Source organism: Python bivittatus, unplaced genomic scaffold (genome assembly GCF_059951505.1).
Source record: "Python bivittatus isolate LINGU-HERP-01145 unplaced genomic scaffold, Pbiv_v1 ctg000080_np1212, whole genome shotgun sequence".
NCBI lineage: Eukaryota > Metazoa > Chordata > Lepidosauria > Squamata > Pythonidae > Python > Python bivittatus.
Genome location: NW_028277035.1, coordinates 7,176,628 through 7,201,897, shown reverse-complemented (window position 1 = coordinate 7,201,897; position 25,270 = coordinate 7,176,628). Strand labels below are relative to the sequence as shown.

General features: G+C 38.5%; 2 protein-coding genes across 9 annotated transcripts in view; one reads left to right on the top strand and one right to left on the bottom strand.

Moving 5' to 3' along the window:
* QTGAL (queuosine-tRNA galactosyltransferase) overlaps positions 1-13,192 on the top strand; it is a 185,979-nt gene extending 172,787 nt beyond the window's left edge. For 2 of the 6 annotated variants that reach the window (XR_015794690.1, XR_015794688.1), the window contains 3 exons: positions 2,714-2,768; positions 12,451-12,566; positions 12,968-13,192. Coding sequence is in view for 3 of the 6 variants with exons in the window: in XM_088133456.1 (XP_087989582.1) it covers positions 2,714-2,768; positions 12,451-12,485 (90 nt within the window). In the remaining 3 variants the exon portion in view is untranslated. Of the gene's footprint in view, positions 1-142; positions 251-2,713; positions 6,642-12,450; positions 12,616-12,967 lie in introns of those variants that run through there. The other 4 variants (XR_015794689.1, XM_088133457.1, XM_088133456.1 and 1 more) reach the window with 4 other exon arrangements.
* The window catches only part of TBCD (tubulin folding cofactor D), a 183,534-nt gene continuing 166,216 nt past the window's right edge, over positions 7,953-25,270 (bottom strand). For 2 of the 3 annotated variants that reach the window (XM_088133453.1, XM_088133454.1), the window contains exons 34-40: positions 24,186-24,307; positions 19,790-19,867; positions 17,284-17,373; positions 13,191-13,278; positions 12,337-12,446; positions 10,406-10,490; positions 7,954-8,380 (exon numbers count right to left, since the gene is read on the bottom strand). In XM_088133453.1, the coding sequence (XP_087989579.1) occupies positions 8,372-8,380; positions 10,406-10,490; positions 12,337-12,446; positions 13,191-13,278; positions 17,284-17,373; positions 19,790-19,867; positions 24,186-24,307 (582 nt within the window). In that variant the 3' untranslated portion in view covers positions 7,954-8,371. Of the gene's footprint in view, positions 8,381-10,405; positions 10,491-12,336; positions 12,447-13,190; positions 13,279-17,283; positions 17,374-19,789; positions 19,868-24,185; positions 24,308-25,270 lie in introns of all 3 variants that reach the window. The other variant, XM_088133455.1, reaches the window with a different exon arrangement.

Sequence of the window (25,270 nt, the reverse complement as noted above, 5' to 3'; positions counted from 1 at the left end):
AGAGACCCAAAATCCTAAGAAGGTTCAGGGGTCCATCTTCCATTCTTGGGGTTCATGGCAAGGTGAAGGGGATTGGTATATCTTTGTTTCTCTATAACTTTCTTAATATTGATTCAATATCCTTCTTGGTATTTCACCCTAGATTAAGCCTATTATCTCTGAGTTCTAAATAATCGAGTGGTTCCCATCTGGTCATGGGTGGCAACACAAATTAGAAACTGGAATTGATTTCCCCACCCTCTCCAGCTTGGTGAGTGGTCTTTGTACACATGTCCCAGACTGGATGTACATGTTTACCTAATTTTTAAAAGAAAAGGAATTCTTTGAAACAGAGCCAGCCTTCCTCAGAAGATGCAATCGAAAGGCTGAATCATCACGTGCTTAGACTGAGGTTTAGCAGTTGTTTTAAATCACAGGAGTGGTGGCAGCGGATCTCCCAGAGCAGCAAGTAACAAATGGGGTTCTGGCAGCCTGTCCTAGCAGGGCTATTACAGCTATTTGAGGCATGTGACTGCAATAAATCACTGTCATACTCATCAGGTTTTCTGTGGAGCTCTTCCTTGCTAAAATTAAGGGCTTGTAAACCTCAGTCTACCTGCTGCTTTCTTTATTGTTTGGATTATGATGCCCCTTGAATGTATTCGGTGTACCTACGGATTGGTAGAATCTAAAGGCATTAGCATTTCTAGTTGACTGTCTGCATAGATGGGAGCCTCCTGAATCATTCAGGAAAAGGGAAAGAAGAATACAGAACTTAGCAGATTCTAAGTTCTCACCTGTTTCTGGTCATGCTTGCACTGTGAGTCTAAGTTTGCAAAGCTTTGGAAAAACAACATCAACAACAACCTTGCACTCCTCTCACAGAGGACCTAATCACAGAATGAATATAAAATTACCTTTCCTCTAGCATTAACATCTTATACCAGGGGCAGCAGAAATAAGAAACCTGCAACTTCTAGAGTTCCTTTTGTGTAGGGTAGAGTAATCAGGTATAGCAACAAAAGTAGTTCTGTGTTCTTGGCCTTGACCCCACAATGATACTTTGACACTAGCTCTACCCTTGACTTCTAGGGTTGAATGTGAAAGACTTCATAAAACAATTTACTTATGAACAACTGTTTACATGTACATGTTTTGTATGAATGAGCTGAATAGGAACCTATATGGACAGGGGAAAGTCCACAGTCTGCTTCCACTGTTACTTGTAATGTGGGAATAAGTCATTATCAGACTCTAGAACTGACTTTTGAAACATCTGTCCACGAGTAGTTCTTAGGTAAAATGGGAAAGGAGTGGACCTCTGCTGCCCAAGGTCATAAGTGTCTCCAGATCCATCGTTCTGTGACTCCCAAAGACCTTTGAGAATGATTACTGAAACCTGGTGGTAGTTTCTTGCCATTTTGAACGGGAAATATATGAAAACTAGTATTCATGTTTTAAAAATCTGAAACAGGGTAGTGGACAGGAAAAAATAGAAAAATTCAGCTGTACTGATATACAGGTAGTCCTCATTCAGTGACCACTCTTCAGCGAAATTACGATGGTGCTAAATGAGGGGACTTAGGACTGTTACTTGCAGTTGTGGCTGTTGCAGCATCCCCATGGTCATGTGATCCCAATTTGGGCGCTTGGCAACTGGCTTGCAATTATGACAGTTGCAGTGTCCCACAGTCACATAAACGCCATTTACGATCTTCACTGCTGGCTTCCAACAAACATAGTCAGTGGGGGAACTGGCAGGAGGTCACAAATGGGATGCTGCAACCATGTGGTATTCACCTAACAATGGCAACTGGAACTGCCGCAACTGCCATCATAAGTTGCTGCAGTCACGTAACATTGTGCTTTATGACCACAGCACTTAGCGATGGAGTTGCTGGTCCAAATTACCATAGTTAAGTGAGGACTAATTGTATGTGAAATACATCTGCCCATGGTGAGCTTGATTTCATCCCCCAAAATCACATGCAACCCTCTGCTATCAAAGGGTTGACGCTCTTGAACTATTAAACTAAATATTAATAAATAGCACTGTTGTTGTAACATACATTAACAAATAGCACAATACTTGTATTAGTCAATTTGCTTTTCAGACACAAATTTCTGCTAAACTTTTTGCATAGGTAATAAATTCCCAGGCAACCATGCATCATCAGATAATAGAATGAAAGCATTTGATGAAACTAAAAATTAATCCAATATTTGTGTGTGTGTGTTAAACCAAAGAATTTACAGCTTGGATTTGACTGTTGAATTAACATGTTTTGTGGCCTTGTGAAATACATTAAACCATAAACTAACCAAACAGGTTGGATTTGCACAACATGCTAAGTTACCAAAATAAACCCTAATCAAGGTGAAAACTAAGCAAGCTTCACTAGCACAAATGCAGCCATTAGGTCTTTAACCAACCCAATTGTGTGTATTGTGCAAAACAGTCACAAAATTGTAGGATGGAGAAAGAAAGAGTAGATAAGAGATAAAAGCAAATATTAATTGCCTCTTTTGGTGCAGTGGCATAAATAAAACACTGTATATTATTGATGTTCAAGAATTTCTGTTGTAGGTCAAGTCTGGGTTCAGTTACAAAGCCTAAATATGGCTTATTTCTATATTGACCATAGTAGGCACTATGGTTGCAGAAGTCTTCAAATGTATGATGTTGTACTTTAGTTAAACATTTTGATTGTGATCTATTTCTTCATTTCTGCAGGATCTCACAGATGGACAATTTGAGGAAAATTTGAGCCTGTTGAACTTGAAGGAAGGTGTGGATTACTATCATTTTAATTGATGAGTGTGGTATATTGGCAAGCCTTTCATCATGAAACATATTAGAGGAGATACAATACTATTCTAAATACTAAGACTCATGACTCTCAACAGTTTGTTTTCTCCATAATTCCTCTCTCAAAAGAAATATTAATAAAACAAATATTAATACATGCAAATGTTAAAATGTTATCTCCAGTCATAAAAGTCAGGTAGTACAACAGTAAAGCTAATTGAATCGAAGATTAGATAGTTAAGAGTCATCTCCACAGCAGGGAGATGGCAGATAGGGCTCTGCCAACATGAAAGCAACCAGCTCATCTAAGAAAAGTCCTTCCGAAATCAAATCCAGAAGGCAGCACTGGCAAACCACTTCAGTATTATTCCCAAGAAAACGATATTGATGTGCATTTAACATTTTGACAAGTTTAGATGCCACTTGGCGAGACTCGGAAAGCACACCTTTGGTTACTGGGAAGAGCATCAAGCTTGCACAAATGGATTAAGGGATGAGAATGGTGGAAGAGCTACACATGATTACAAGAGGCAAATCAACATGGAGACAAATTCAACTAATGGCACCTATTTGAATTGTTTTCTACTTTGCCTGTTAGTATCTGGAGTAGTTCCTTAGAGTAGTCAATCCATCTTTTTTTGCAACCCACAAAACTTCTCAAAATGCTGCAGCAGAATTTTAGTTACAATGTAGCAGAACAAGAATGTTCAAATTAAAAATAAACGCTGTGTGTGCATGATGCTTAATACACCTGCAAAAAAAAAGATGCTCTTCTTCAAACACACCCCAAGCATCTGCCTTGCCCTCGCTTAACATCATGTCTTAATAACATCCACCGTAACCCTTATCATCTTTATTCGGTCATTGACCAATAAAAATAGATACAATAAAACAGACAACAATATTACCCCTTTCATCAATAACCACTAGCAACCATTTGTGGGCGAAGCTTACACATTATGTGGCAAAATTTTGCAACTTTTAAAGAAATAGATGTGTTTTGATTATTTAACAAATAATGCAAGTAAAAATTATCAGAATGCCCGGGGAATTTAAATAAAAGAGGGGTAATCAGCTGAAAGCGAATGTCCCTATAATACTGACAGTACAAAAGAACATGGACTGTGGTTTCAATGGCACCTGTACCACAGGGGCAGTATCGAATATCATAAGGGATTTTCCTTTATTTTCCTTCTAAAACAGCTGTAGGGAGAGCGTTAAATCGAACTAAGGATAAAGCTCTCCTGAATTTTGGGACTGTAATATGATACAAGTATGAGACTGGTTTGTTCACTAGAATTTGGTTATTTGCAATTATATTATGGGTAAAAACAGCAGTTTCTGCTTGGCCTTCTGTATCTAAGATCCTTTGCCTTAATAGTGACCTGGCTCGGTCAAACTCTAAAGTCAAAATGGCATCGTTGGAAAACCCATAGAGACTCAGTTTCTTTTGGATAGCTGTTTTCCAGGTCATCTCAGAGTTATCTGCCAGTATTAGATAACCCTTGTGTAAAGAGTATGGTTTATAAGGTAGCACCAGCCAGAGACAAGACACAGAATTCTGTTTTGATTGGGATTATTGTTTAAAACAAAGCTTTTACAAATCAAGGAGCTTCATCTCTTCTCTTCTAGAAATTGTTACTATTTTGTTTTCAAATTCTTACCTTTTGTCTTTTATTTCATCTGTAATTCTGTACTTGTACTGTATCTGTACCTTTTCGCAATTGTGGCTTTTTGGAATTCCAGGCCCTATTCTTGGCCCTCCCCACCCCCCCTCCCCCCACAGTCACAAAGGCTGAGGTGGCGTTGACTCTCCCTGGAAGCCTGCAGCTTCCTCTGGCCAAAGACGTGCTGGTGGCTGCTCCTCTGGTCTGCTTCTAGGTCTACTTCAGTGTCACCAGACTTAAGCCTCAAAGAGGCCCAGGCCTAATCTCACTGTATTTGCCCGCCTTGAACTGCTTCACATTGCCAGGGCCTGGCCTTTCAAAGCAAAATGAACCCCTATACATTTCATATGGTAATTTAACAGTCTTCAAGAAATCTGCCATCATTCCCTGACTCCAGTGAAATTTCCTTCCAAGCTGCCTTGTTCAGCTAGGGCCCGCTTGTTTGGAAAAGGTCCACTGACACTATGCTGCACCTTTTTTTTTAAAAAAAGGCCACCTTGCTGAGAAAGGTAGGGGGCATCTTAAAGGGAAATGAGGGGGGAACACAGGCATTCCCATTGCTGCACAGCCTTCCACTGATCCCACGGCTGCCATTTTTGCTTTTAGAAGAAGCCTCCCCCTCCCCCCACTAAATGGCACGGTCCTGCCTTCAAAAAACAGACCCTTTTAGTGTGCCATGGAAGGAAGACGTGACCCAGAGTGTTATTGAGGTTTGCTGGGAAAAGGAGAGGGCTCCTCTCTTCACAGCATCAGATCCAGCTGCGATTCCCTCTCCTCATACCTCACGTTATCGACAATTGAAATAATTTTTTCAACTTTAACCCCAGTAAATGCTTGCTATGTTGGAAACACATCTAATTCTCTTTGTGGTATTTTTCGGAGCAAAATGAACCCCTATACATTTCATATGGTAATTTAACAGCCTTCAAGAAATGCTCCGTACTTTACCCACCACTGGCAGGAATAATTGGACTTTTCCTCATATACAGTCTGTAATGCTTTGTGATGCCAGTGGTTCAAATGAAGGGATTAAAAAGCTCCATGTTACAATATCCTGAGGCACATCTAAAAGTTCAGCATGAGATAAACAAGGTTTACATTTAGAATATAGTTTATATAAAGAGGTTTGAAACCAGTCTCCATCATGGTCAGGAAATTAACTAGTCATTTAAGATACTCTTCCACAGGGCTGAGACCAGCTGTGGTAACATGAATAACTTTTATTTATGCTTCCTCTCCATCAGTTCATTATTGTTATGAACATCCAAAAGAACATTAAATCCTCATTTTTACTAAAATGAGATTCCTACAGAAGGGGGGAAAAATGCATTGACTTCCACACAAATTTATTTTGTATCTTAACAATTTTTTATTTGTACAGGGAACTATGAAAAGGGGAAAATACTTATGTCAACTTCTTTAACAGAATGCTGTTTACTAGAGTTATGCGCTGTTTTGGAAATAATTCAAAAAAGATGGTGTGTAATATGTAAGAGGATGCTCATTTTATCTGTAACTTTTTAAAGTAGCTAAGTCTTTTCTGGGATTGCATAGCTGCCCTCTGCCATTGCTAAGTGATTCGAAAGACACAACTGCTTTAAAAAGCTGTACAGAGTTTTTACATTCATCGTCTAAAGCACCTCTTGGGAATCAAATCCAACATGTTGCATATTCCTACCACTTATATCTGATTTTCCATTCACTGTAAGACAAAACAAAAACAAAAAACCTTCAAGGTTTTTAAATGCAATTTTATTTTTTACCTACCATCAGAATTATTTAGATACATTTTTAAAAAAATATTGTCAACATCCAAAAAGCTGGATATTATATCAAGTTTGAATGATAAATTATATGTCTGTTTAGAAAGGTGGCAAGCAGTCAACTTTTCAGCAGGAATCAAACAATGTATTGTGGTAGAAATCCCATCCTTTTTATGCTCTTCTCATGTGCCAAGAATACCAACAGATCTTTCCTAAACATCATTATACCATTTTGATTGATACCATGTCAACTGGATAACTTATTCTCAAATACCTTTCTTTGTTTTCTAAAGAGTGAAGCTGCTACCCTTCCGTAGATAGCATTTGAAATAGTGGATTGGGGTTACTTACAGTGCATTCGGAAAGTATTGAGACCCCCTTCACTTTTTTCAATTTTGTTATGTTGCAGCCTGATACTACAATCGTTCAAATTCATTTTTTTCCTCATTAATCTACACTCAATACCCCATAATGACAAAGTGAAAACAGAATTTTAGAAATGTCTGTAAATTTATTAAAAAGAAAAAACTGAAATATCACATGTACTTAAGTATTCAGACCCTTTACTCAGTACTTTGTTGAAGCACCTTTGGCAGCAATTACAGCCTCAAGTCTTTTTCAGTATGATATGACAAGCTTTGCACACCTGGATTGGGGATTTTCCGTCATTCTTTGCAAATACTTTCAAGCTCAACCAGGTTGGATGGGGACCATCGGTGGACAGCCATTTTCAGGTCTCTGTAGAGATGTTCAATAGGGTTCAAGTCAGGACTCTGGCTGGGCCACTCCAAGACATTCAGAGTTGTCCCTAAGCCATTCCTGTGTTGTCTCGGCTGTGTGCTTAGGATCGTTGTCATGTTGGAAGGTGAACCTTTGGCCCAGTCAGGTCCTGAGTGCTGTCAAACAGGTTTTCATTGAGGACATCTCTGTACTTTGCTCCATTCAGCTTTCCCTCAACCCTGACCAATCTCCCAGTCCCTGTTGCTGAAAAACACCCCCACAGCATGATGCTGCCACCATTATGCTCCAAGTGGGCTTTCATCTAGCCACTCTGCCAGAAAGCCCAGATTGGTGGAGGGCTGCAGTGATGGTTGTCCTTCTGGAACTTTGTCCCATCTCCACACAGGAACTCTGGAGCTCAGTCAGAGTGACCATCGGGTTCTTGGTCACGTCTCTTCCTAAGGCTCTTCTCCCCCGATTGCTCAGCTTGGCCGGGCAACCAGCTCTTGGAAGTCCTGGTTGTGCCAAACTTCTTCCATGTGAAAATTATGGAGGCCACTGTGCTCTTGGGAACCTTCAGTGCAGCAGAAATTGTTTTGTAGCCTTTCCCAGATCTGTGCCTTGCAATAATCTTGTCTCTAAGCTCTGCAGGCAGTTCCTTTGACCTCCTCGCTTTTGCTGATATAGTATGCGTTGTCAGCTGTGAGGCCTTCTATAGAGAGGTGTGTACCTTTCCAAATCATATCCAAACAATTTAATTTACCACAGGTGGACTCCAGTCAAGATATAGAAACAACTCAGCAAGGATCAAGAGAAATGGGAGGCACCTGAGTTAAATTTCAAGTATTGTTGCAAAGGGACTAAATACTTATGCCAATGTGATATTTCAGTTTTTCCTTTTTCATACATTTGCAAACATTTCTAAAATTCTGTTTTCACTTTGTCATTATACGGTACTGAGTGTAGATTAATGAGAAAAAAGATGAATTTGAACGATTATAGTATCAGGCTGCAACATAACAAAACTGAAAAAAGTGAAGGGGATCTGAATATTTTCCGAATGCACTATAATTTTATTTGACAAGATAATTTTGGTTATAATGAAATTTGGAATGCTGTAATTTAATAAAGTCCGACAACAGAAAGATAGAATACACAATAAACTAGTTATTTGAACTTATTTTAATTCAGTTTTCAGAAACGAACATAAAACATCAACATCTATACTGAATTTGAAAATCAAAAGATATTCTTTTAAAAAAAGGAATTAAAAAAAAAAAACATATACAACTTCCAAAATCAGGTTTGCATTTTTTAGCCTTTTCTTTTTAATCTGATCAGTAAATACTGTTGCCCAAGTTGTTGAAAAACTGGTTACTCCTTTGTGCTACAGATCCAAAGCACTGTAATTTTCAATATTAATTGATTTTCAATTATGTGCTCTGCAGAAAAGAAGGGGAAAAAAGTGGGATTAATTTCATGGCATTGTTAAAAGGTACATTTTAAAATAAATAAAAGTAACTCTTACTCGTAAGATTCCCAGAATATTGTAGTTAACCTGTTACTCACAGATTTAAAATGTAGATCTATAACTGAAGTTTCCTTCAGGCATTGTCCAGTCCACAGTTTAGAGCAGCTTTCTATATTGACTTGTGTTACCGAGTACTGCACTGTGTTTATACTTGTGTTAATGGATGCAGTATATGCAACTTGTGTGCTCAGAAATCCATTTAATGAAGGGCTTGTTTTTGAACTGCTCAGTATTTAAGCCATTCATTCTGACACTTCTGTCCATTATTATTGAATCAGGAATGGTGTTCATGACTGTAAATTTATTTCATGGATGCAACTATATACTCCAAAAGGTGAAAAGATCTATTTTCAATGCTTTTTCCTTTTTTTTTTAAACAAGGAATCATATGTTTCTCCACATGCCCTTGTGAAATGTGAACCTTCCAAGCTGGATACTGCTGCATATTTTCAAATATCCCTTCTGAAAAACAGAGTAATGGGAAATCAAACTGCTGTGAAAATTCTTCCAACTTGTAGAGAATGAAATCTCCAGCTAGAGCATAAAGGCATACAGATGTGCCTGTCACTCTTAGATCAGAAAGCCATGAAAGGTTTTCAGATCTTTTGATTCCAAAGAAACACAGTACAGTTTCAGGACTAAATATTTATGTTCCAATAAACCTTACCTACCAGGTTTATTTTCATTACTATTACACTGTCACTTAGCAAGGAATAAAAAGACAGACAGACAAGCTACCACATTCATATGCCATCAAACAGAGTAATACTTGAAACTATCATTCCCAGTTCTATCTCAGAGCCCAGCTTAGGAACCAACTTACTGCTACATGCTTCTATTGATGCTTCTGCCTGAGTACAGATCCTTGTGCTCAAAGTCAAGAACATTAATACAACAATGTATCCTGCCTTCCTTTAACAAGATGATTTACAAAAAGGCACAGATGGGTATATCTCTAAAACTGTAATATCACACACAAACTAAAACTAACACACACACACACATCAACAAGCAGGACAACACATTTATGGAATATCTTCATTTTCCTAGGTCAGCTGAAAACCTCCTTATAATGATGTTTCAGCAATTGCCTAGGAAGAAATAGATACTTCCACATGCTTTTTCATAATACAGAGAAAGTGGAGACTAGGCAGGCACAACAGCCTTAGTCATATTCCTACCACATATAGCATTCCCTGCTAACAGTTGGGATAATACTGGTCAGTTTTAGCACATGTTGGTTAGTATGTCAAAGCACAAGCAAAGCCCAGTTTTACTTCAAGCATACTAACACACTTGTATGGAAGCTAGGATCTCTATCTAGACCTCCCTTGCAAACCATCGCATTGTTGCCTGCATCCCACCAGTGCAGAGTTACTTCAATATACTCAATATATTTAAAGAACAAAATTTCCACATGGTAGAAGGAAGGTTGGTTTGCAAGGATAGCAATATATGGGGAGATACAGTAAGTGGTGTTAGTGTAAGCAACATTTAGCAATATTTCATTCTCTTCTATCTTGTTTATTCAGCTTACTGTTTCTTACTCCTTTCCTGCACTTTGAATAAAGTTGCTATCACAAAAGGAAATATGATGGCTATGTATACATGTATTAGAAACAAATACTTATGACATCTTTAACATACTTAGATTTCTTTATATTCTGTAAAATTGACTGACATTGTGATCACTGCATTGCCTTAAGCATATTTTTATAACCAGCTGCACTACTTCAAGTCATACTCACTGGCTAACAGCTCAACATGAGAAATGTGAAAACTTTTCAAATAACAGAATAGGGGAGAGTGATAAAATGCTTGTTTTTGACAGTTCTGTATATGCATGTGTTAAACAGGTTTGCAGAAATCTTGAGTTTCACTAAACTGTTCCCCAGAAACATTTATCAGGATTTAATTGATATTTAAAAAACATTACCTTCACTACCAGTTGGGGCTTGGGCACTTTCATTAAGTCACAGAGATCATTCCTCTGCTTCCTCAGAAATGGCAAGTCTGCATCCCTGTTTGGAGAGGGGGGAAAAGCAGGTATAAGCAACCAATTCTTCACTGCTTCTAGCATCCCACCCATTTTGTCACTGCAAAACTAATCAGCCATCAATTAATTGTGATTGCTATTGATAGTAAGAAAATTGGTATCTCCATCAGAATTGCAGGAGAAAGGAAGATGATCTTTTTTAAAGTGAATTTCTGTTCTCTGAACCTCCTGAATGGCATTTACTGTATTTAGAACAATATTGCCTTCTAGAACGCGTAGGCAGAATCAGCTAATTCCGTTCCCATATGAGGAGCAAGTTTGCAAGTTCTGCTCCAAATTATAAGAGAATAAACAGAAATAAATCAAAATGTGCATACAAAGAACAGACAAGAACGGCCACATATAGTGAAGGGAGAAAAATTCCATTTTCAAAAATTCAGACACGAATAATTTTGCCTTTGCTCTTTTTACTTCCATCATGGGAGTAAAAGGCATTTCTTCTTGCACTGGCACCAGATAAGAAAACCACTTATACCTAGAGAAGAGTCGAATCAGATGAGCTATAGATAAAAATGAAGCTAGATATAGATTACAACCTTTTGTTGGTTTAGTTTATAGACTATCTGAGCTGTGGATATCCTTGTATCCTGACACCTATTTTCTACCTTTACTGTGCATGTTCCTGTCTCAAAGAATAGTTGTTAAGTAAAAACCCACAAGAGTTGTATTTCTTTTTGTGTTTGTCCCATTGTCTTCAACTCTCACTTGGTTCTTCAATCTTAATCTATCTCAGATTTGTATCTACTTCTTAAGCAGTACTTTCATTCTAACAGCTGGAGCATTGATGTGAATTCTGTTTCCTTGGATCTGACAATTTTAATTCTCAGAATACCCCATGCACCATTTTCTAGTCAGAGGGTACAATCTGGCTGCCTCTTTTAATGACATATGTTGGGGGAGGGCCAAAGAATTCAACTCATTTTTTAAATTTTTTTTTTGGGGGGGGGGCTTTTGAAGGACTTAAAGGCTGTCCAAGTTTTGCCTGAAATCCTGAGTTCACATCCCAATTTCTGAGCCAGATTTTTCTGTGAGCTAGTAAGCTGGGAGGGAAGATTCTAGAACTGAACTGGACAATAAAAGAAATGAAAGAGCAATATTTTAAAATCATCTTTCAGTGGCCTGTATATGGTTTCAGCTCCTGCTAATTCTTCTATACATAGAAGTAGTGCTCTGGAGATGCTCACTCAGTTACTCAAGCTCAACTGTGAGATCCAGGAGGAGGTATCAACCCAAAACTAAAAAAAAAAAAAAAAAATCTGTCTTCTGCCCCCCAAATCGAGGAAAAGAGACTTTAATCTCACCTACCCTCAACATTTTCATAAGTTACATTCCATCTGGCCTCTATGAGGAAAAGTTCTACATCAAATAGTTGTGGCTTCATCTATAAAACCGCCTTACGTAATAAAATCTGTTAGTCTTTGAGACGTGTGCAGCATTTCCAGAAGAGGGACTATTTGTCCTGGGCTAGATATGTGACCCTACAAACTGCTTCAATGGTGAAAGAAATGCCAAGACAATGGAGGAAGAATCAGCTACTACAATGTTAGTCTCAGCTGCCCACTACCCAAAAAAAAAAAAAAAGCTTTATACTGAATTGCATACTATTTTGTAAGCTGCTTCAGGTATCAGCTAAACTACAACATGAGGTTTATAAACAAATCCTGTCTCAATTCATTGTTTCAAGTTTGTGTCAGTTTTGATTCACATAAAACTTCGTAAGTCTCCAATGCAATACATATTTCTGGTATATTCTTAAACGCTATAGGCTGGAAGACAGCTGAAGCTCACAAGTACATTTAAGGTTAACTCACCAGTTAGTGTCACTCAGAATAGTCATGGCATTTTCTATAACATCAGGTTCAGCGATATCACTGTAGGTTATCAGCATTTCATAAACCTCACTAGCAGTTGTTTTTCTTATCTAGAGAGCAAAAACAGAAAATTGCTCAAAAGAAGGTGACTATATTTGGGAAATCAAAAAGTGGGTAAAAGAGTATTCAGAGCCTAAATCAAGAAAACTGCACATAAGCCAAGGTCTATGGTGAGTCAATTCCTTTCATTCCCCAAGAACTTCTAATAAATTCTCCCCTTAATCCCTACCCCAGTGTCTATTTCCTGAGGCGGGGGGAGGGCACGGAATCTACTTTTCAAAAATACAAAGATCACTCTTGATTTGGACAGCTATTAAAGGTATTCTATAAATACATTGAAGATAATGCTATTCACAGTTTCTAATCATATAGCCATCTCCAGCATTAAAGGAAGTATCCTAAAATACCAGTTACTGGAAAATACAATTGGGACAATACTATCCTTGCACCCAGTTTATAAGCTTATGAAAGCACTTGGTTGTCCACTGAGGAAAACAGGTACTGGGTAGATAAGCCTTTGGTCAGATTCAGCAGAGCTATTACACTTTTTTTTTCTTTTTTTTTGGTTTAGGAAAGCAGACCTTCCCATGGACTAGGGAATGATTTGAACGTATTACTTTCTACCAACGTCTCTCACTGTGTGTACCTCCGTGCTGCACACATGCAGTATGGAGCCAACTAGGACAGAAGTAACCCAATAATTGCCTAGATACATTTTCAAGGGGAAAAGAAATGCACATACATGTTTTAATAGGTATAATTCAAAAACCTCAACCAACTTCTCAAGTACTTACAACAGGAAATGGATGGCAAAGAAGGAGGAAGAGCTGAAACAGAACTTTCTTTCTCATGTCACCTGGAAACTGAATCAAGCCACAAAACCTAGAAAAGTAAGTATTACAACGATATATTTTATCATTGATCTAGCAAAGCACATAATATATCAAAAGAGGGTTTTTTTAAAAAAAAAAACTTCAATGTGATGTGTTAAATATAAAGGGTTAAAAATTAAAAATAGTTAAGAAACTTTAAATCACAAAATGAAGAGACTAGCATTTTTGTTTTACTGATATTAAGCTGAGGAGACTGACTGCAATATCAAGCTTTGTATTATTCTATGGTACTGAAACACAGAGTCAACATATATGAATATGTTACAAATGTAAATATTGGGCAGTGCAATTCAAAGTCATAGATCTGATGGATGGAGGGTTTGGATTATGTAGTAGGATAGAAGCTCCCTTGGCAGGGGTGGCAAATCTGTTCTGGGAGCATAGATACAATGTGCCGGAAAAGACCTCAACAGCGCCAATTTCATGATTGAGGTTTGTTTGGATTCACTGTCTCCAAAACTCATTTCTAGTCCTTGATTTGACCCTTGACTAGAGAAGCATAATACAGGGTGGGTGTGGGTGGGAAGTTTCTTTATTCCCCCCCTGCCCCCCGCTGCCAAAACTTGGAAAAGCTGATTGTGATCAACTGAGAAATATTGACAAGCCAAATAAAAAGTGTTAGGGAATTCCTGGAAGGTTGCCATTCTGACAAGTTGACCATCGATAAGACAAAGAGAGCCAGTTTGGTGTAGTGGTTAGGGTGCTGGCCTCACAACTAGGAGACTGTGAGTTCCAGTCCCGCCTTTGGCATGAAAGCCTGCTGGGTGACCTTGGGCCAGTCACTCTCTCTCAGCCCAACCCACCTCACAGGGTTGTTGTTGTGGGGAAAATAGAAGGAAGAAGAAATATTAGGTATGTTCCCCGCCTTGTGTTATTTACTGAGAGAGAGAGAGAGAGAGAACAAAAAGGAAGGAAACAAAGAGCCCAGAGCAGCCAACACCCATATAAGCAGGAAGTAGCACTAGATAAACATCAGGGAAGAAATAATACCCTAACGAAGGAATCATCAAGGAAGAAACCAAACCACTATCAAGACTGGCAGGGCTACTATATCTAAACCGCCAGCAAATCCCACTCTCCCTTGCACTGATGATGTTACCTAGGCTGGTAATGAAATGCCTGCAGGAAAACAACCAACCTCAGAGAGCACCAAGAACCCACCAGTTCAACCCTGAGGTACATATATTCTCTACTATTGATTATAATATATTGTCTAATAGTTTCTTTTAATTGCTACAGTCGTGTGAAAAAGGAAGTACACCCTCTTTGAGTTCTATGGTTTTACATATCAGGACATAATAAAAATCATCTGGTCCTTAGCAGTTCTCAAAAGTAGGTAAATACAACCTCAGATGAACAATACCACATGACATATTACACCAGGTCATCATTTATTTTACAAAAAGAAAGCCAAAATGGAGAAGCCATGTGTGGAAAACTAAGTACACCTTTACTGCTTCCATAGGTATGAAGAGGCTAAGTAGCAGCCAGGTGCTGCTAATCAAATGCCCTTGATCAACTGATCATCAGCAAGTGTGACTACCTCTATAAAAGCCGAAGTTTGAGGAGTTTGCTGGTCTCGTGCATTGAGGTGTGTGTTAACACAATGTCAAAGAGCAATGATCTTAGAGAAGCAATAGTTGCTGCCCTTCAATCTGGGAAGGGTTATTTTTCCAAACAATTGAAAGTCCATCATTCTACAGTGAGGAACATTATTCACAAGTGGAAAACAATCAAGACAGTTGCCAATCTTCCCAGGAGTGGATATCCCAGCAAATTCACCCCAAGGTCAGACTGTGCAATGCTCAGAGAAATTGCCAAAAATCCAAGAGTTACAGCTCAGACTCCACAGGCCTCAGCATGTTAAATGTTAAAGTTCATGACAGTACAATTAGAAAAAGACTGAACAAGTATGGTTTGTTTGGAAGGGTTGCCAGGAGAAAGCCTCTTCTCTCTAAAAAGAATACGGCAGCACGACTTAGGTTTGCAAAGTTACATTTGAACAAATCACGAGGCTTCTGGAACGCTGTCCTTTGGAGAGACGAGACCAAAGTGGAGATGTTTGGCCATAATACACAGTGCCATGTTTGGCGAAAACCAAACACAGCATATCAGCACAAACATCTCATACCAACTGTCAAGCACAGTGGTGGAGGGGTGATGATTTGGGCTTGTTTTGCAGCCACAGGACCTGGGCACCTTGTAGTCATTGAGTCAACCATGAACTCCTCTGTATACCAAAGTATTCCAGAGTCAAATGTGAGGCCATCTGTCCGACAGCTAAAGCTTGGCCGACACTGGGTCGTGCAACAGGACAATGATCCCAAGCACACCAGCAAATCTACAACAGAATGGCTGAAAAAGAAAAGAATCAAGGTGTTGCAATGGCCCAGTCAAAGTCCAGACTTCAACCTGATTGAAATGCTGTGGCGGGACCTCAAGAGAGCAGTGCATAAACAAATGCCTGCAAACCTCAATGAACTGAAGCAATGTTGTAAAGAAGAGTGGGCCAAAATTCCTCCACAATGATGTGAGAGACTGATAAAGTCTTACAGAAAACGATTACTTCAAGTTATTGCTGCTAAAGGTGGTTCTACAAGCTACTGAATCATAAGGTGTACTTAGTTTTTCACACTTGGCTTCTCCATGTTTGCTTTCTTTTTGTAAAATAAATGATGACATGGTGTAATATGTCATGTGTTGTTCATCTGAGGTTGCATTTACCTACTTCTGAGAACTGCTAAGGACCAGATGATTTTTATTATGTCCTGATACATAAAACGAATTCAAAGAGGGTACACTTTTTTTTTTTCACATGACTGTATATAAAATGTTTAAGATACCAAAAAAATGGTCCAGGCTTGAAAATCCTGACATCAAATCAAGGCATAAACTACCATGAGATAGGAGAAAAGCTTGTTTCAAACTGTGAGAGAAAGTACAAATTGATGATGTTAGTTCTTTGGATTCAGAAAATGAGAATGACTAGATTGTATTAAAATATGTTGACATGTGTATTTCAAATCATGTTCCCCCCACTCCCAAATACATCCACTTTTGTGGGTGTTCCAGAAAATGAAGATTTCTATATCTGTTTGATTGTTAGCATGGAGAACAATGCCTAGAATCTGTAACTGGTGGGGAGGGGGATGTTATATAGTGTTTGGTTCCTTCTATTTTCAGCATTTTTTTTTTCTTAAAACAGGCAAAAATTAACAAATGTTTCACATTTTTAGTTCAGTTGCTTGTAGTTCCATTTATAGCAAACAATAAGTACACATTAAAGTAATTTTAATCACTGTTTGAATGAAATGTTTTTAAATTTTATATGCCAAAATCTTTTTATAAGCAAACCAAGTTCTACATTTTATAAAATAACAAAATATATCTGATAAAATTATGCAGTGAAGGTAGTTAATCTTTCTAGATGTTTTCAAAAAAAAAAAAAAAGGAAAATAAAGAAAACTTATTTTCTTATTGCTGCCAAATCTCTATCTTTAACTAAGTAGCCCAGAGCTGGTATAGTTAATTCGCCCTCCCCTCCCCCCCCCAGCCCCACACTGAAACCAATGTGAGGAGAATGGTAAAAAGTAATGAACAGCTGGTGATGTAATTGACAAGAGTCGACTGTCCTTCTCCCCCAGTTTTAGTTCTGTCTGGTATGAATTGTCATGGTTTTCAAAATGACAAACCATCCATTACTTTCTGTGCCACCACTCAGATTTGAACTATCTTAGCACTGCTTTTTGAATTTCATTGCTAGCAACATTTGGTTTTGAACTAGAATTTATACACACAGCTGCTCAAAATTCACTATGATAATACTTAGAACACTTTTACAGAGCACCCAAATGAAACCTCTGCATAGATGACAGTACTGTAGAAAACTCATTTTCCATTCGTCTTCTCTCTTTAAACTATATGGACTGGCTAATTTATACAGACCATTTATTTTTCATTCTTCAAGTTTTTACACTATGTTTTCCAAACTTACACAGCAATGCTGGAGCGAAGTTTCTGGATATCTTTAGATCTCTTGCTTTCTTCTTTACAAAGAGTGAGCAACTTAATAGGAAATGGGTGGCTAAAAAAAATTGACAAAACAATTTTTAACTATCTGTTTTTCAAAGATGAACAAATTATCTTGACAGCTGTGAAATTATAAACTTACATATTAGCAATTAAGCTAACAAACTACATCAGCATTACCGTGGACTTCTCCTAAAAGGCTCCCATTAATTAGGTCTAGTGAAAACAGGAGGATGAATTGTAATTTTGGTCACAAATATAACCCTCAAATTCTATGCTGATCAGTGTGACAGAAACTATAATGCTATATGATAGACTATATCATTTAAAAATAATCATTATTGCATTCTTCTCTGCCAATAGATTTTAATTGTTAATATTTCAGTTAATCTAAATTTACTTTTTTGAATTTTAATTTTTTGTATTCACATTATATTTAGCTGCCTCAAGTTCAGACTGAGCAGAAAGGCAAGGCACAACTGAAAAAAATATTCATGTAATTCAAAAGTTGTTTAATTTTTACCCAACAAAAATTGATGCCACAGAATTATTTTTTCCTGTATATTCTGTTGTGAAGGCTTGCTTATAATTTCCACATTTAAGCAAAAGTCCATTTGTGTAAACTAATTAATTTGTACAAAAATTGTACAGGGTTGTTTGAAGACTGGATAGAATTTAGTGGAGATTCATTCATTTCATTGAAGTACAATGGCAAAATAGGGAAAGAGGTGAGATTTAGAAAGGAAACGACAATGCAGGCATTCAGCAGATACCAGTCAAGCATCTGGAAAAAATTTAGGGCATGTATTCTTATGAATAAGTCTCCACATTTGAAACAGACCTCCTTGCCTTTCTGTCATCTGTTAATTCCACACGGGTAATAATGAACTCTACCCAGTAGGTGAATTCAAATAGTGCAGCCCCTCTGGAGGAAATAGCAAGAATCCTGCTCCTGTGCAGGCAGTACTGCAGCAGAAAGAAAATCAGCGTCTAGGGCAGTGTTGTCCAAACTTGGCCACTTTAAGATGAGTGGACTTCAACTCCCAGAATTCCCCAGCCAGCATGGGTGGCTGGGGAATTCTAGGAGTTGAAGTCCACTCATCTTAAAGTGGCCAAGTTTGGACAACACTGGTCTAGGGAAAAGGGGTCTGTCCAAAGGTTCTGTGTTATGCAAGTTGGGCCCACAGTTTCTCAAAATTGAGTTTTTCAAAAAGGGGAGCTGCATTTTAACCATATCAGTTATGACAAACCAGTTAGGAAAAACAAGGCAGTCCTTAAATCAAGAGCAAGACATGAAGTGCCCTCCAGCTGCTAGTCTTCAAAAGAATAAAATTACTGCTGTCAATCACTTACCTATGTGTAAAATCTGAGTTGGTGCTTAAAGGGAACACTTCTGTTGATGCCCATCTAGACTAACCATCCCAACTGATCATTTTCCATTTATTTCTATCTATTTTTTTTAATGGGACACTGGTATGTTGCAATGCAAAATACCAACCTCTAACATCACTTCTAAGCCCTATAGCGTTTATTATAAAATAAACATGGATTATTGCAATCTAGTGTTACTTTATCTTATTCTGGCATTAGACCAGAATAAATGTACATAAAAAGTATCCATAAAATATAACAGCGATTGGCTTTAATGTACAATATATCTCATATGCATCTAGCCTGTTCCTTTAGAGAGTATCATGCTACTGTGAACCATTGTTGCTATATAACAACATTTTGAAGCTATGTATATTTCTTCTAAGTTTTTATCACACAGCAGATAAGAAATATAAAATCTGTCCTGGCATTTTATTTATTTATTTATTTATTTTATTTATTTTTCAAATTTGTATGCCGCCCATCTCCCCCAGTGGCATTTTGGTAAGTAAGGGCTGAAATAGTCTTGTCCAAATTTCTACATAATCTGTTCAACTGATTCTACCTCAGTCATATAAGCAGAGTCTCTTGGGTGGTTGGTATACTGTTATACCTGCCCTCCAGAACTGCTGAAGGGAGGGTAGCAAAATGGGTTTTAGCAAATGCCCATCTATAACTTAGATTGACAAATGAAGGTAGCACTTCACTAGAAAGTGACTTAAATGGGCTCTTACAGAAAGATAAGAGGTTTGTGGCTTGACCTAATTTATGCTGAAGCGCTCCTCTTTTTGATCACCTCCTTAGCTTTGTTGAAGGAACTCGAAGCAGTGTTTTGGTTGGAAATGTGCCCACCTACTCAAGAAGGAGGGACAGTCCTTATCTCCTGGGGAACACAAGGTTTATAACTCAGCTTTCAGTATCAGCAATCAACTTTTCAAAACAAAATAGTTTTCCAAATAATCCTTTCGTTAAGATACAGTAAAAATAATCTGGGTTCTATTTTCCCTGTTATTAGAAACTAGGGAGAATGGAACATTGCTCTTTGAAGATTTTCCAGCAATTTTGAAGGAGGAGGAGACATCTACTAATTTGCCACTTACTTTTCTTCAGTTACAAATACATCAAAGCAGCCATTGGCTAATATCTGATCCAGCATCTTTAGCAGTGGCACAGATACCCTAATGAGGAAAGCACAGAATACCAAGTTTGACACACCTCACATTGATGCAGCTCACATATAATAAACATTTTAGGTTTAATTATCTGACATTAGAGTAGGTATATAATCTGAGGCCAATCAATCTTGGAATAATCAAGAGTTAATTTGACATCTTATATTGTGAGTAATATGCCAAATGTATGCAATCCATTAGCATAAATTCCTGATGCCTTTATGATTTACAAAGAATAATTTTAGAAACTGGGAACTCCAGAAAGAAGTATATAAAATAGAAGATACAGGAAGTTACAGGAAGGTGAATGTTGACTGAATGCTAGAAAGAAAAAGAAAAAAAACTAACAATAAGAGCAATTCAACATGGAATCACCTACTTAGAGAAATGGCGGGTTCCCCTTCATTATATCGATTCAAGCAGAATCTACACGGCCATTCACTGGGGATGCTTTGTTTTGGATTTCTGCACTGAAGAGGGAACTGAACTCAATGGCCTAGATGCCTCCTTCTAACCTGATTCTATGATCCTGCTCACTTCAAAGAAATTTTTTTCGTATGTATGAAGACTGGAGACCCCAACACTACTCTCCTCTTTTCATGGTACAAAGGAAAATGGAATGTTTAATTTTCATTATCAACTAATTTGGCTAATCTGAGGAGTTGTTCATTTTCTTCGCCAAACTGGGTTCTGAAAGTAGAAGTGGGCTCCAAGGAGCATTTGCAGAGAAGAAGAAGCAGGTATGTGGAAGCTAAGCATTGCTCCTGCACATCTGCCTAAATTCTCTTACAGGTGGTCTCCCCCACACCATTCACGTTTTACTGTTGCAAATGTAAACATTGTACATTTGGTTTTCAGAACAGGGTAACGGCATGAGGGGACATTATTGTTGTCTAGGAGGCAACTCTAATTAAATGCAGTTAAATTGGACATGGGACACAATTTAGATCACTGTAATTTATGCAAAGGGGGATGCGGTGGCGCAGCGGCTTAATGACGCTGAAAGTTGCTGGCCAGAAATGGTCGACGCTTCAGTGGTTTGAGTCCAGCCTTCGCGTTAGCAGGGTGAGCTCCTGTTTCCTCCCCAGTTCCTGTAAACCCAACAGTTCGAAAACTCACGTGAGTAGATAAATGGGTACTCTCACTCTGGTGGGAGGAAAAATGCTGGTGGCGCCTTGCAAAAAGGAGTCAGGAGCAGTTGCTGGTAAGCGCGAAAAACCACACGCGCCCGAAAAGGGCGCGAAGCAACGGAAACCCCGCCTCCTGCGCTCGCCAGCTGGGCTCTGCTCTAGGAAGGAGACACTGGCAAACCACTTCTGAAACACCTTGCCTTGAAAACTGCAAAGGACTCATCCAAGCACTCACTGCAGAGTCGGTAACGACTGAGCACAGATTAAAAAATAAAATAAAATTATGCAATCTGTTTGAAATTGAAACCATCCAGTCGCTCCTTGAGTGAGATAGGCAGTGACTAAATTTGAAATATAAATAAATAAATGTATGTATGTACTATATATGTACAGTGGGGCAAAAAAGTATTTAGTCAGCCACCAGTTGTGCAAGTTCTCCCACTTAAAAAGATGAGAGAGGCCTGTAATTTTCATCATAGGTATACCTCAACTATGAGAGACAAAATGAGGGGAAAAAATCCAGAAAATCACATTGTCTGATTTTTAAAGAATTTATTTGCAAATTATGGTGGAAAATAAGTATTTGGTCACCTACAAACAAGCAAGATGTCTGGGTCTCACAAACCTGTAACTACTTCTCTAAGAGGCTCCTCTGTCCTCCACTCATTACCTGTAGTAATGGCACCTGTTTGACCTTGTTATCAGTATAAAAGACACCTGTCCACAACCTCAAACAGTCACACTCCAAACTCCACTATGGCCAAGACCAAAGAGCCGTTGAAGGACACCAGAAACAAAATTGTAGACCTGCACCAGGCTGGGAAGACTGAATCTGCAATAGGCAAGCAGCTTGGTGTGAAGAAATCAACTGTGGGAGCAATAATTAGAAAATGGAAAACATACAAGACCACTGATAATCTCCTTCGATCTGGGACTCCACGCAAGATCTCACCCTGTGGGGTCAAAATGATCACAAGAACAGTGAGCAAAAATCCCAGAACCACACGGGGGGACCTAGTGAATGACCTGCAGAGAGCTGGGACCAAAGTAACAAAGGCTACCATCAGTAACACACTACGCCGCCAGGGACTCAAATCCTGCAGTGCCAGACGTGTCCCCCTGCTTAAGCCAGTACATGTCCAGGCCCGTCTGAAGTTTGTTAGAGAGCATTTGGATGATCCAGAAGAGGATTGGGAGAATGTCATATGGTCAGATGAAACCAAAGTAGAACGTTTTGGTCTAAACTCAACTCGTCGTGTTTGGAGGAGAGAGAATGCTGAGTTGCATCCAAAGAACACCATACCTACTGGGAAGCATGGGGGTGGAAACATCATGCTTTGGGGCTGTTTTTCTGCAAAGGGACCAGGACGACTGATCTGTGTAAAGGAAAGAATGAATGGGGCCATGTATCATGAGATTTTGAGTGAACACCTCCTTCCATCAGCAAGGGCATTGAAGATGAAACGTGGCTGGGTCTTTCAGCATGACAATGATCCCAAACACACCGCCCGGGCAACGAAGGAGTGGCTTCGTAAGAAGCATTTCAAGGTCCTGGAGTGGCCTAGCCAGTCTCCAGATCTCAACCCCATGGAAAACCTTGGGAGGGAGTTGAAAGTCCGTGTTGCCCAGCGACAGCCCCAAAACATCACTGCTCTAGAGGAGATCTGCATGGAGGAATGGGCCAAAATACCAGCAACTATGTGTGAAAACCTTGTGAAGACTTACAGAAAACGTTTGACCTCTGTCATTGCCAACAAAGGATATATAACAAAGTATTGAGATGAACTTTTGATATTGACCAAATACTTATTTTCCACCATGATTTGCAAATAAATTCTTTAAAAATCAGACAATGTGATTTTCTGGATTTTTTTCCCCATTTTGTCTCTCATAGTTGAGGTATACCTATGATGAAAATTACAGGCCTCTCTCATCTTTTTAAGTGGGAGAACTTGCACAATTGGTGGCTGACTAAATACTTTTTTGCCCCACTGTATATATGTCAGTATGGAAAATTCTGAACAATTAGGAGCTTGACTGGATATCACAGCTTCTTTTTAACCCAAGTAACTGTTCACTGAAACTCTATTTTTTACTATAGTATCTGCTCTTTTAAAGTTTTATTGAAAAGCTATTAATGGGAGATAAAGGAGGCCTGGAGGCAACCAAAGATGGGAAATTAGACTGTATGAGAGAGGATTTCTGTCTGTTTGAAAAGTCAGACCCTGACAGACAAATTGATGACTAGAGTGAGTAAATTTTGTCATTCAGGAGGTTATCCTAAATGAGCAAGATGATTATAAATTCAAAAAGGGCTTTGAAGTTGAGCAGTTACTCTCTACTCTATCACTTAATTTAGCATCTGTATCAGTTATTTGCTTTTTAGCCATTCCAGTTTCTGGGAAATCAGTGATTTGTGACTGATCATCATGATAGCCATTGTGAGATACAGCCATTACATTTTTTTTTTTTTTTTTGAGAATCCAAGAGAAGACCTTCCAAATGCCATCAAGAACAGAAAAGTCTGTCTATTTTGCTTGCCTATGTTCTTTAAATTCTATTAGCCCTCTGAGTTTTAATAATTCTGATATTTGTCCATTCCCTCCTGCCAGCTGACTGCCATTCCCTACTGGTTCCTTCTGCTTGTGCCAGTCTGTGACTTCATGAGAAATTGGGACAAGTAATATTTGTCATCTCTCAAAGTCCAAATTCCAGAGGCATACTTCTTTCTCTTGTTGCTTTTGAAAGCGAACAGGAGTCACAATTCACTACTTTCGAAGTCCTATCTTCTAACTCTGTTTCTGACTATCTTACAAGATCTAATTGAACTGATGACTTCCCATTTAGAAAATGATTTAATAACTGTGGCTCTAACTCAAAAGTCATAGATGGAAAATATAACTCTAATATTCAGGAACAAGAGTACCAAAATCACCATAAGAAATCTGACCAAAGACTACTTCGCATGTGGGCATGTTTTGAGGAACTGAGAACTGCAACTCTGCCTCCTAACTTTTTGGAGGGCTACAAGAAACATCTGGTGATTTGAGGTCAATTGATGGTGTGGGGCTGAATTTTTCTGGCCCTTTTAGGGATCTAAGGATTGGAATGTTGTGGGAAGTCTTTAGAAGGCAAATTGTTCCATTTCTATTCTTACCCTCTACCCCCACATTGACTGAAATGGCACAGATTACCTGTCATTCAGCAGATTGTCCTCAAAGACCTTCAGCAAAGTCTCACAGAAGCTGCTCATTGCATCCCTGTCATTCTGAATACTTTTCAGATAATTGAACAGACTTTGGGATGAGCACCGTACCTGTGAAGAAAATTCCCAATTAAAAAAAGAGCCTGGCCTATGCAAGAGCATCAATGTGTGAAAGCATTTTTTAGGCTGCAAAGGCTAAAGCTTCACTTTGTGTCTGGTACCTTAACATTTAATCTTACCTTGCTATTCCACTAAAGGAATAAAAAATCTATGCTAAATGGATAAAAGGAACCAGAAATTAAGCTGCAGTGAATTTCCATTCTCTGAGCATTATAGAGGAAGTTCTTTATCTTAGGATGATACTGCTTCCTTGAGTGAATGGACAAGGTTCACATTCTCATTTGACTCTCCAGGGGATGAGCTATCTTAATCCCCAGATCAGACTGGATGCACAAGACTGTCCTTCAGCTCAACACAAAACAATATTTTAGAACAGGTAGTTCTAACTACTGGAAAATAGAACTAAACAAGTAAACATATGCATTTAATAAATACATCAATAAATTATAAACAAGTCACAAAGAGAGAAACAGAGAGAAGGAACAATTATCCTACTCTTGAGAGGATCTGCCAGGCCCTTCCCTCCCCCCAACCCCAAGGTTAGTGATGGTAATAGCCCTCATATTGCACTTAATATTTAGTTTGGAGTTGCTGGAGTCTTATACAAATATATGTAGAAATAAAGCAGAATATAATAGAAATTCATGGCAAACCTCACAGAGGCCATTAATTATCTTGGGGTGTAACAGAACAACAGAGGGAGGGATTCCAGAAATAATAATTTCTTTGCCATTCTTGGTAGATTGCTAGACAGAATCACTATGTGCGATGAAGTAAAGCTGAAGTGCTTCTCTTCGTATTCATTACCAAAACTGACTGAACCAAATTGTGTCTATCTAGAAAACGTGGTTGCAGAACCTTAGTGTCCAAAGACTTCTGCTGAAGAGTCAAGAGAACTTCTCACAAATAACTTCTAACGTTCCTCCAAAATACCTTACGTGTTCTGTGTGCATG